General features: G+C 43.9%; 2 protein-coding genes across 6 annotated transcripts; both read right to left on the bottom strand.

Moving 5' to 3' along the window:
* Positions 1-384: 384 nt before the first annotated feature.
* Positions 385-8,624, bottom strand: LOC144206564 (uncharacterized). 5 transcript variants are annotated; one of them, XR_013328382.1, is made up of 16 exons: positions 8,217-8,624; positions 7,634-7,847; positions 6,816-6,861; positions 6,647-6,689; positions 6,499-6,564; positions 6,244-6,405; positions 4,592-5,623; positions 4,276-4,413; positions 3,760-4,207; positions 3,515-3,627; positions 3,390-3,448; positions 2,696-2,844; positions 2,515-2,609; positions 2,329-2,431; positions 1,424-1,968; positions 385-997 (listed from the first exon to the last, which is right to left on the bottom strand). XR_013328382.1 is itself a non-coding variant. In XM_077731597.1 (15 exons), coding segments are annotated over exons 2-15 (2,934 nt in total). In that variant the 5' UTR covers positions 7,635-7,847; positions 8,217-8,623; the 3' UTR covers positions 385-1,486. The 5 variants fall into 5 exon arrangements, 4 of the variants coding, with proteins under 4 accessions (XP_077587723.1, XP_077587722.1, XP_077587725.1 ...); XM_077731597.1 differs by having other exon boundaries at positions 385-1,968; positions 4,276-4,410; positions 8,217-8,623; XM_077731596.1 differs by having other exon boundaries at positions 385-1,968; positions 8,217-8,623.
* Positions 8,625-9,571: 947 nt separating this feature from the next.
* On the bottom strand, positions 9,572-10,955 carry erh (ERH mRNA splicing and mitosis factor). The gene is made up of 4 exons (XM_077731382.1): positions 10,815-10,955; positions 10,147-10,234; positions 9,866-9,986; positions 9,572-9,792 (listed from the first exon to the last, which is right to left on the bottom strand). Exons 1-4 carry the CDS (start codon positions 10,938-10,940, stop codon positions 9,690-9,692), a joined length of 438 nt encoding a protein of 145 aa, XP_077587508.1. The 5' UTR covers positions 10,941-10,955; the 3' UTR covers positions 9,572-9,689.
* Between the last annotated feature and the right edge of the window lie 53 nt (positions 10,956-11,008).

The raw sequence follows: 11,008 nt of genomic DNA on the forward strand, positions 1-11,008 counted from the left end.
AGGAGTAAATTGATGAACAGAAGTATGGAGTTGTTGGTTTACTGGTTTTGGGAGTTCAGTTTGTTTAGCGGTTTTTAGCAAATATTGCTAAAAATGCTAACCTGTGTTTGGAGAAGGTTTTTGTTCTACTTGAGAACTTGAGCTTGATTGGTGAAGTCTTCCACAAAGTACTACCAGTAAGGCCTAAATCTTAGACCTCAATGTAGACCATAGACCTGCAAAAACTTGTATCAGGTCTCAAGGACTCTAACAGGGTTTCATACCAGGATCTTTCCCAAGTTAATCATCTAGACTCAAGTCCTGATGGACTAAAATCTTCGTAGAGGTTCAGTGTGGTCCAAAGTTTTTATCTTTTTACTTTAAATACAATTGGAAGGATTTTTGAGGGTGTCTTGACTTCAATTGTTGGGTTCAAATTGAATGTTTTTTTGGTTCTAGTCTCAGGGAAGTGTTTTTTGCAGATCCAGAATCAGTTCTGTGGAACTGGTAACCCTTTCCTTTCCAGTCAATTGCTAAACTAGTCTCAAATCTTCCAGTTTTTTGTGTTTAAAGTTGCTTAGATGTGGAGATTTGTCCAAAATTTTCATCCAAAACTGGCTTGAGGTTGTTGTTTTTTTTCCATTATCAGGTTTTACAGATCCCACACTCTTGGACTTAGTGTTGACTCCATTTTTTTTGGTCGAAATGTACAAGGATATACATCATACTTGGTCTAGGTTCCTTGGAAAGTTGGTTAGTCGGAGTTCCAGATCCATTATTGCTTTAAAAAAAAGAAGATTTCATCCAAAACTTGTGTTTCTTTCTCCAGGACAGAAGACTTGGAACTTTTTTAGTTTTTCACAGCTTGAGCTACGTTTAGTAGTGGTTCAGGTTTTTGGAGAGGACCAGAAAGTTGCTGGTGTGTTTGCGGTAGGGGTGACGAACGAGTTCTTTGGAGTTACATTGGCACGGGTTAGAATAAAATGAAAATTAAAATAAATATCCTGGAAGTTTGGCACTGCTGGGAAAGAATTGAGTTAAAAAAATAAATAAAATGGAAATGCAGGGTGTTCCAAAATGTTTGACCTGATTTTATAGGCCAATAATTTTGTCAATTTTTGTCGGAATGACTTCATATTTTGACAGATTGTGTGGAAACACTTAAAGTTTTTGTGTGTAACATTTGGCAATTCTATCTTTTTAGGTTTGTGATAAGTTGCAAAAAAAATGCAAACATTACACACAAACACTTGAAAACTTGAGGTCATTCCATCAAAAAATTCTCAGTTTTTGGCCTACAAAATGAGCACAAAAATCTTGGAACACTCTACTATGAAAATCATAGCATTACTATTGGGAAAAAAACTTAGTTTTAACCACGAAAAGTGGTTAAACCCAAGTGTCGTATCTACCGGCCAATAGTGCTAATTCCTGGTCGTCCTACCTCATCTTGTCGAGTCCAGGTTTTGGTTGGCTCTGGTGGGAAATCAAAAAGACAGTACTTCCCTCACAAGGCGCTGGTGACTGACTGGTCCTGGGCTTTCGCCAGCGAGCCCGCCGACCCCCCTTGAAGGCGCCGGAGTTCCAGGATGCTGTCGATGGCGCTCTGAAGATGTTGGTTGAGCACGCTGTCTTCTGGTTGGCCCGCAGTCGCCCCCACGTCCAGTTTCAGGCATTTAACCCCCGGGGCATCCCGCTGGGGTGCCTCGGAGGGGAGGAGCTTCCTCTCCATGGCATCCTCGGGGTGTGACGCTCCGTTGGACGGTCGTCCCGTTCGATCCCGCTTGACGGCGAGGTCCCTGCTAAGGGAAGTGCGCACCACCTTGCGTGAGCCGCGTTCCTGCTTGATGGTGAGCCGGAGGGCCCCCCTTGAGCTGGACCGGTACGTCTTGAGTCCGGGAGGGCGGTCCGACAGTCCGTTCCAAGCCGGGTTCGCCGGTCGAGGCGTGGGGATGGACGCTGGTGAGCTCAGGGACTTGAGGAAAGACTCTGAAATGCCAAATTTGAAATTCTTTAGCAAAACAGTCTCTTGAACCAGTGCTCGGACGTTTGGTCACCGGTCTTTTGGTCACTGGTCTTTTGATGACAGAGACTTTACTGTGAAGCTCTCAAAATAATATTCATTAGAAAGTTAAATATTTAAAAGAAAGAATTTAATATCCAAGTAGTGTTTAATATCCAAATAGTGCTTAATATCCAAGTAGTGCTTAATATCCAAGTAGTGCTTAATATCCAAGTAGTGCTTAATATCCAAGTAGTGCTTAATATATAAGTACATTTGACCGGCGACCAAACGTCCGGTCACGCTTGGACCTTGTCGTGAATCCGAATCCGAATTTGGTTCCAAACCTGGATCCCCTTGGGCCCTCCGTCGATCCTCCCCAAAGGAAGAGCGCTCAGCCTGTAGGAAGAGACGTTCCAGCATCACCATCTCGGCAGACGGACTCTCCTGCTGTGGTCAAAATTTGTAAAATTTCATTAAAAACATGGACACATGCTAACAAGATCTCATCGTGTTTTTAGTTTTTGCCTTACCCATGTTTCCCTGACAAGTAGCTGCCTATATTTATTCACCATGTCCTTACTGCGCTTCAAGAGGAATCTGGAAACCACGTCAAACTCTTGATCCACTGCGGGAAGAACCCAAAAAAAAAAACACATTGGGTTTTGTAAAAACAGGTCTAGGAAATGATACAAAATGAATGGGTCAACCCACCTAAAGCTAAGTCCTCCTGAGAGGGCGTGTTTCCCGCGCAGACGTGATACGGCAACAGGCGGCGGGCGGCTTGGGTCAGCGTACTGAAGGCCGGGCTGGTATGCGGGTTCTGGACGGCTAGGTGGTCCGAGCAAAGCATCTGCTGGAACCTGTGGAACAGCCGAGGTAAGGAATCAAACTTATAGGAGAAACCCATTGTTTATACAGATACTGTATTTTCTCGCATATAAGCCGTACCCTTAAAATGGTAGAATTCTACAATTTCTCACATATAAGCCTTACCCTTAAAATTGCCTAAAATTGAATTTTAAAAAAGGAAGTCAGGTGAGCAGTACAACTAGGAAATCTCTAGTCTGGTTTGTCATCTCTAGGTAAAAAGATGGCAAGTAAGTGAGTTTTTAATCACATTTTATGCAAGCTATGGTTTATTTTCTTCCTTAAATTTCATTCATAGACATCAAAATTAATTTTCTTAACATTTTATCTGTTTATCTTTACTCTTTTAAATAAATAACCACATTATCTTGCATTATGTCAATGTCATTTTACAGTTTTGTGCATGTCAAGTCTAAAGTATGCACATATAAGCCATACCCTTGATTCAGTCACCTTTTTTCGCCAAAAATATGGCGTGTATGGAAGAAAATATGGTTATGTTGCATTATTTTCAGGCCATCCGGTAAGACTGTCTCACCCGTGGCGTCGCATCGCTGGAGTCAGGATTTCCGCAGGTTTTAGCTCCGTTCCTGGCGGCTGGGATGACAGAAAAGGGATTATTTACAGGGGGTGTATTATGTCGGGCTGTTTTGCTTTACTCACCTGCTGGTTTCTTGGCGCCAGGCTTCCCCCGTGCCACTGGCGCTTGGTGGGTGAAGGCGAGCGGATGTCGGCGGTCGGGATGTCGCTCTCGATGGCCAAGGCAGTTGTCGGTGCTGAGGTGAGATGGTCAGAATTTGTGAATATTTGTGGATACTCTGTTCAGTGAGGGATCGAACCCTTGGCCGCAAAGCTGTGAGCCCATGGCGATGGGTTTTAGTGGGTGTGTATTTTGTAAGAAAACTCACTATTTTGTGTGTGCATTTGGACGGGGGCATCCACCGCAACATCCGCTGAGAGGTCCGGCCACTGTTGAGGCACTGCGATGCCGGAGATGGGCGTACACTCGGAGGATGGCGAAGGGGGCGGGGCTGGCGAGGCCGGCATCCATCCGCTGTCGACAATTGAATTCTGAAACTGTGGGGGAACCCCTGGTGGTTGGGGTGAGTCTTCGAACGTGGTGAGTGGTGTTGGATCGGGGTTAGGGGCGGAGTCGTTGAGCGAAGGGGAGGAGCTTAAAAGGGACGGGTTCTCAGACTCAGAGAGGAACGGCGAGGCATCGGTATGTGGTTCTGATGCCGTGCTGAATGGTTGGCTCTCTTGCTCATTGTCCAAGGGCGGGGTTAGCGAATCTGCTAGTAGCGCCGGTGTCATGCTTGCTAACAAGTCGGGGGGGACGGGCGAGACCAGTTCTTGCTGGGGTACAAACAAATATCTCGTTAAAGGAATTGTGAAGAAGTGAATGCAATACTGGGAAAATGTACTTTGTTTTTAGGCAGGCTGACCTGGTCATGGTTCTCGCTCAGGGACTGGCACGCATCCTCGACGTCTGGAGGCGGATCGGGGGCTGGTGGTGGCTCCGTCGGGGGTGGCGAGGGGGCCACGTTTTGCACCGACACCTGCTGATGTAATGTGAAATATGAGTAAGTAAAAAAAAAAAATACAACTATATACCCCATTGAAATTCACTTATTAGATAATTTTACATTTGCTTCTTGTTGACATTTTGTTGACTTAAACCACGCACGGGAATACTTTGCAAATATTAAAACCCCGCCTCCTGCAGGTCTAGTGCATCACCTGTGGAAGGATGCTATCCTCGGAGGTCTTCTCATCTTCGGGTAGGAGCGGCGCCGCAGTCTTGACGTCGGTGGTGCCTAACTGCGTGGGTCGGGTCGCAGAAGGCGGGCGCCGCGCCACCGCGGGGGCGTTGATGATGGATATTGAGCCCAGGTCCGAGTTGACCACCCCGGAGCCGTCAATCAAGGTGATTTGGTTTCCCATAGCCGCTCCCCGAATCAGGCCCCCCCTACCGGCGTTGGCGTAGCTCCCGGCAAGCTGCGCCGGCATCTGGAAGACGGCAGGTGACAAGATGGCGGCCCGTCCCAGGGCCAGCTGCCCCGTGGTGGTGAACACGGGACCGAAATTGAGCTGTCTTTGCGGCATGGCGAGGATCTGCGAGCCGTCCACTGGGGCGGTCAGCAGGGTCTGGCCCGGGAGTAGAAACTGGCTCTGGCCTCCAAAGAGTCCCTGAGGCTGGATCGTGAAGGATCCGCCCTGGACCGAAGGCTTCTGGGAAAGAAGAACCCCCGGCGAGGTGGTCCCGGGAACCAGCGCCAGACTCGCCCCTGGGTTTTGGACTACCGGCTTGGGGCTGATTTGGACCAACCTGGGCTGGATGCTAATGGACAGCTTGGGTTGGATTGGGAGGGGCGCCCGTTGCAGGACGAAACCCGGAGCCGGACCCACTAGGGGGCGGGCAGTCACGGTTTTGTGGAGGATCATCCCGGAACCTTGGACCAAGGAGCTTTCCGGTGAAGGGGCCGGGAAAACGTTCCCGGGAAGGAGCCCCATTAGCTGAGGAGGAGGGGCGGGCTTTAGAGAGGGGCAACCCGGACCCACGGCCAATAGGGAAGGCTGTGGGGGGTCCACCGCCGCTTGAGTGTCTCGGGGTAACGCGACGGCCTTGACTGCGAATGGCGGTGGCGCTGTCGTCGTGACAGGTGGATAAACGGACTCCCCTGATTGGGTGACGGTCTGCTCTGTGATGTCGGCCTCCTTCAGACTCTGCTGTAGGATATCGCAGATTGTCACTTCCTCCTTGGCCTCAACCTGGAGAACCGAAAGCAAGCTTTAATGCTTTTCATCTGTGTTTTGGAATCAGGGGACGGCTTATACGCGAGAAATTGTCAAATTCAACAATTTTGAGGGTGCGACTTATATATGGAGAGCGGCTTATATGCGAGTAATTACATAGTTTATTGTGTCTAGCTATGATTGGTTGTCCGTCTCCTTGTGCTCTGAGGATTGGTCAGCCACAAGTTGAATTAATTAATTCATTTTCTGAACTGCTTTGTCCTCACTAGGGTCGCTAGGGGTGCTGGAGTTTATCCCAGCTGACTTCAGGCAATAGACAAGGGACACCCTGAATTTGTAGCCAGCCAATCACAAAGCACAAAGATTACCATTCATACTAATACACATACATTTGGGGTAAGTTAGCATACAAATAGCCTAGCATGCATTTTTTAATGTGGGAGGAAACTGGAGTACCCGGAGAAAACCCATAAAGGCCCAGGGAGAACAATGCAAACTTCACATGGGTGAGGCAAACCTGGATTTGAACCCAGAACCCGAGAACGTCGAGACTGATTGGGTAACCACTTAACCACCGAACCGTCATCAGATTTTTTTTATATTTTATTTTACAGACATGGATATTTCCATCTTACCTCCTCCTTCGGCTGACATTCGGGCTCAACCGGGGACCCCCCGGAGTCGTCCGCACCCTCGGGCGACGAGAGGAGCGCCTCCTCCAGGAAGGAGAGGTCCACACACCCTGGCGGAGGCGTACTCGGGGAGCAGTCGCCATCTCCCAGCAGCGAGACAGGACTCTGGAAGTCAGATAAGAGAAACATTCAAGGGGTGACCCTCGTAATTCGATATCCTTTTCTCCCCCCGTAGGATTTGGCGCCCCCAGCGCTCACCGGGGTGTCCCCAAAGAGAGACGGCGCCCCAGAGGAGGTGCTGATGAGGAGGTCTTCGGTTTGAAGCTGGAGACGGGAAAGAAGATTTGAAGGTACATTTGGTGGAAGTCATTTAGAAGAGGGTGAGTTTTTTTAATTTTTTATTTACCTCAGCGGTCCCATGAAGGAAGTCGTTCAAGGCTTGGGGGTCACTAAAATATGCCAGGGAGAAAGTTTGATTGATTTAATAAGGGAAAGCACATATTAATGAGCATGTTTATATTCCTGTTAATGAACATATATGGGGGCTAATTTCCATCTTTAGTTCATAGACTCACCATAAAACATCAAGAAGACAAGTCCCGTCTTCATCCTCCATGTCCACTGTGAGAGTTAAATAATTCCATTTAAACAAGTTCAGCCAAAATATCTATATTGGTATTTTCATAAAATAAATTATTTTGGGTTAACTTGTGTAAATTATTTTAAAAGACAGATTCAATGTAGTGAGTCAAAATGGGCCTTCTAAATTGTGTATTTAAAAAAATATTGTATATATATTTTTGTGTAAATTAATCTTTAAAAAATATTTACTTAAAATTCTATGATTAAAAATTAAAACAAAAGGCTTCATAGGCATGGTTAAAATATTAAAAACTATTTAGTTATGCAGTTTTTATTCAATTTAACGTTATTCATAATGATGAATCATTAAATATACATGTAATAATTAGAGATGTCCCCAATCAGAACTGATCATATTCTATATTTTAATACATAGTTTGCCAATATCCTTAGACATTGTTTACATATTTTTGGAGCATATACACATGCAGAAAATACTCATTTTGGCAAAAATTGGCCACTTAAAAAAGTCCAATCTATATTTGTATCATTTAAAGTGTGTAAATGTATTATATTTATATTAGTTTATATACTATGGATGATTTATTTTTCTATCTTTAATATATAGTGTGTGCCAATAGCCTTAGACATTGTTTACTTATTTTTAGAGCATTTACACATGCAGAAAATACTCATTTTGGCATTCTGCCTGGGTGGTGGTGGTGGGGGGGTGGTACGGTCCCCCTAGGGATTAGTTGTTTGGAGCACCCCGGAGGTCTCAACGGCGCCACCTTGCAATCGATTCACCTACTTCACTGACGAAAGGCTCCATACAGAGCGGTTGGCGCGAGTGCTAGTAGCCGCCTCATGGGGACTTCTGGCCCGGCTGGGTCGTCTGGGGTAGTCGCTGTCTGGCGAAAGTGCGCGAGAGGGTGCCGCCGGGGTACGGGGAGCGCTCCTGGCCCGGGAGGAGGTGACGGCTGCGGGGGTACGCCGACCGCTGGAGCATGTCTGCTGCCGGGGCTCTGGAAATAGAACATAGTTCAGTGGAGCGCCCCGTTTAAACCAGAAAAAAATAATAAGGAGGCGGGGGTGCTTGTTTACCCCAAGACAGCCGCATTAGGGCATCACTCCCCCTTTTTTTTAGCCATAACGTTCCTCGTTTAAAGCTAATGACGGTGATGTTTATAGGTAAAACGTGGTTTGATGACAGGGTTATTTTTTTAGGGTTGTTTTGGGATGCGAGAGAAAGGGGGTAAAGGGGGGGGGGGGCGGATGCTGACAAAAGATGCGTCGCGTGGAAGCGTGGCGACCGGACGCTGGCGCACGTCTTCGAATAGAGAAGAAGCGGGTGAAGATAGGAAGGGGAGAAAAGGAAAAAAGAGAAGACTCACCCCTTCTTTGTGCTTTATTGTCCTGTCAAGCAGGCCTCTGCGCCATCGATTCTCGCTCGGCTTCTTTCAGATGCTAAACGGGGGGAGGTGGGGGATGCGGTGGGTGGGTGGGTGGCTTGGTTTTTGTGAGATGGCAGACGGCAAGAGTCGATCGCACGACACAAAGGTGTAGGGAGAGAATGGGGGAGTGGGGTGGGGGAGAGAGAAAGAGAGAGAGAGAAGGGGAAGAGGGGGGTTGATGCTGACTTGTGGGTGCCCTCATTTGAATGGATGCTGGAAGAGCGCTTTGCCCCCGGATAGATCCAACTTTGGGATGCCGGGATATGGAATGAAAGGAGAAATTTCAAGTATGTGTTAGCTAGGACAAGTTAGTTGGAGATTTTTGCAGGAGAAATGGAGATAGAGTCATACCTCTACTTATGAATGCCTATTAGATAGAAAAAATTCAGGTTACAAATGAGTGCTTCAAGATGTAGAAGATTCAGGTTATGAAAATGTCAATGTATTTCAAATATATGTTAAAAGGAGAAATTTTGACTGTTATTTAGTTATGATAAGTCAGTTTTAAATTTTAGCTGGAAAAAAATTTATATACATAGTGAGTCAATTAAAAAAACAATTAAAAATCTTTGTCGGTATTGTTTTAAGGTAAAATGCTTGTTATTGGATTCTGATAAAAAGATGGCCACACGCCCAAAAAAATGTAACTTATACTTACTGTGAATTTTTAAAATATTTTTAACTTTTATTGTGCTTTCTTTGCTTAATACGACTTATACTCAGGTACTACTTATGGTCTGAAAAATACACTACTAAAAATAGACAATATATAGCATTGCCACTCCCTTTTTTGTTTTATAATTTAAAAAAATAATCCAAAACAACAAAAACTGAATGTTATAATTATGAGGCAAAAACATCAACATCTAAACATGATGGATCAATTGACTAATTGTTACCTCAATAATCAATCAATAGTTGTCAATTAATGGTGTTAACCTTAGTAAATAATACATTACTTTGTTCAAGTGAATTTCGCTGTTAGAATTTAGACATTTTCAAATTGTACTAGACATTATAAAATTAATCATATACTATAACCCTTTTCATTTTCCTAAAAAAATCCAAATGCATTTTTAGTGAAATTAAGACTTTAAATCTTACTTCTACAACACTAATAAATTGTAAAATTCCAATTTGTGGTTCAAAATTACTCCAATTTGCCTACATTTTCTTGTGTAAGATCAAAAATGACAAATTCTAACTTCCTATGAATGATTTCCAATTTGATACAAACAAACCTGAGTTATTTTTGTCATTTCATACCTTACAAACGTATGACAATTTATTGGTGATAATGTAAAACAACTGTTTTATTCATGAATGCAACCCTTAAAATACAAAACACGCCTTCCTTCAACCAGAAAATGAACAACAAAGCGGGAAAAAACACACAAAGAAGAATAAAAGGATTCAGTTTGCAGCTTGCTGGGCTTGACGACGCAGAAGGACGTAAATCTTCTCCTTGATCCAATCCTTGTTGTTAGGTTGGTACGTCTGTGTATCGGCGCGGTACCTGAATCAGAAAATAATTGATTTATACATAGAAAATGATGCAAAATAATGAAAAAAATGTTTTCTCTGCTTACACCAAACAGCTGAGATCCGCCAAGTCATCGATGAAGTCAAAAAGTTGGCTGATGTCATAAGTGATGGACGGACTGTTGGGGTTCATCCTTTTCAGGTGTTCTTCGTACATCTTGCACACACCTCACGTATTTGACCGACACGCACAATACTAGTTACCGCACGTAACACGCACGTAGTACCACCCGACCAATGTTTTTTTTTTTTTTTTAACTTTTGGGGGGTGAAAATGTAAGATTGAAACAGGAATTTTGAAATGTTTGTCACATAACTGCGATTTTACCTTCCATGCACTCGTTGACGGACTCGTAGTCGGCGTACGTTCTTCCTTCGGGTCTTTTGGTGGGTTGCACTAGCAGGATAGTGTGAGACTGTAAACACAATAAAATAATTAGCTTTACAGCCAAATAGTCGATACAAGCGGAATACGTGTTGGGGTTCAAATGGGGCATAACCAATTAACATTTTTTTATAATATATATAAAACTAACTGTTTTTCTAGCGTTACTAATTCACATTTTTTTTCAATATATATAAAACTAACTGTTTTGGGTGTATTTTCTTCACCTCAAAGGTAAAATTAAACGACCACCTGCACCCTAATTAACAGTGGACTCGCTTTATAATTAAAAAAAGGTGAACATTCCTTTGATCTTTTTTCGTCGTTACCCGATATAGAAAATGAAGGCAATATGTATTGGAAATAACAACAACTTTCAGGCATTTCACCAAGGAAACAATTTGAAATACATATATGTTTACAGAATAATTGAAATACGCCATTTAATGCGAGCGTCGTCACGTAAATTCGCAAATTTCTCCGCCTCGCGTGCCCGTGTTTATGCTAACTTTTAGCATACACATTCAAAATACATAATACAGTAATATTTTAGGAAAATATGGTCATAAATAACACTTTAAGAAGGTTCTTCAGACGGGGAGACCACATACCATGGTGTAAATGTTATTTGGGCTTGGTTTAGTTAAGGTTTTATCAAATCTTCGTCGCGTTTTCTGCGCTTGGAACACAGGCGAGTTGACCGCTGAACCGGAAGTATAGATAACAAGATACGTCATAACCGAATGAGATTTTTTTTAAATACGCTATTTTCCATATAATTATATTAATATAAATTAGCCTCTGT

This window comes from Stigmatopora nigra, chromosome 13, assembly GCF_051989575.1.
Source record: "Stigmatopora nigra isolate UIUO_SnigA chromosome 13, RoL_Snig_1.1, whole genome shotgun sequence".
NCBI classification, from domain to species: domain Eukaryota; kingdom Metazoa; phylum Chordata; class Actinopteri; order Syngnathiformes; family Syngnathidae; genus Stigmatopora; species Stigmatopora nigra.

What these genes read in the sequence shown, in the direction of transcription:
- LOC144206564 (XM_077731596.1), bottom strand. An exon ending in TCAGCCTGCCTAAAAACAAA is followed by an intron (nt 4,208 to 4,275) that starts GTACATTTTCCC and finishes TTTGTACCCCAG; the next exon opens with CAAGAACTGGTCTCGCCCGT. An exon ending in CCAAATGCACACACAAAATA is followed by an intron (nt 3,628 to 3,759) that starts GTGAGTTTTCTT and finishes ATCTCACCTCAG; the next exon opens with CACCGACAACTGCCTTGGCC.
- erh (XM_077731382.1), bottom strand. Translation starts at nt 10,940, where the DNA reads ATGACGTATCTTGTTATCTATACTTCCGGTTCAGCGGTCAACTCGCCT. An exon ending in CAAATAACATTTACACCATG is followed by an intron (nt 10,235 to 10,814) that starts GTATGTGGTCTC and finishes TTGTGTTTACAG; the next exon opens with TCTCACACTATCCTGCTAGT. An exon ending in CGTCAACGAGTGCATGGAAG is followed by an intron (nt 9,987 to 10,146) that starts GTAAAATCGCAG and finishes CAAATACGTGAG; the next exon opens with GTGTGTGCAAGATGTACGAA.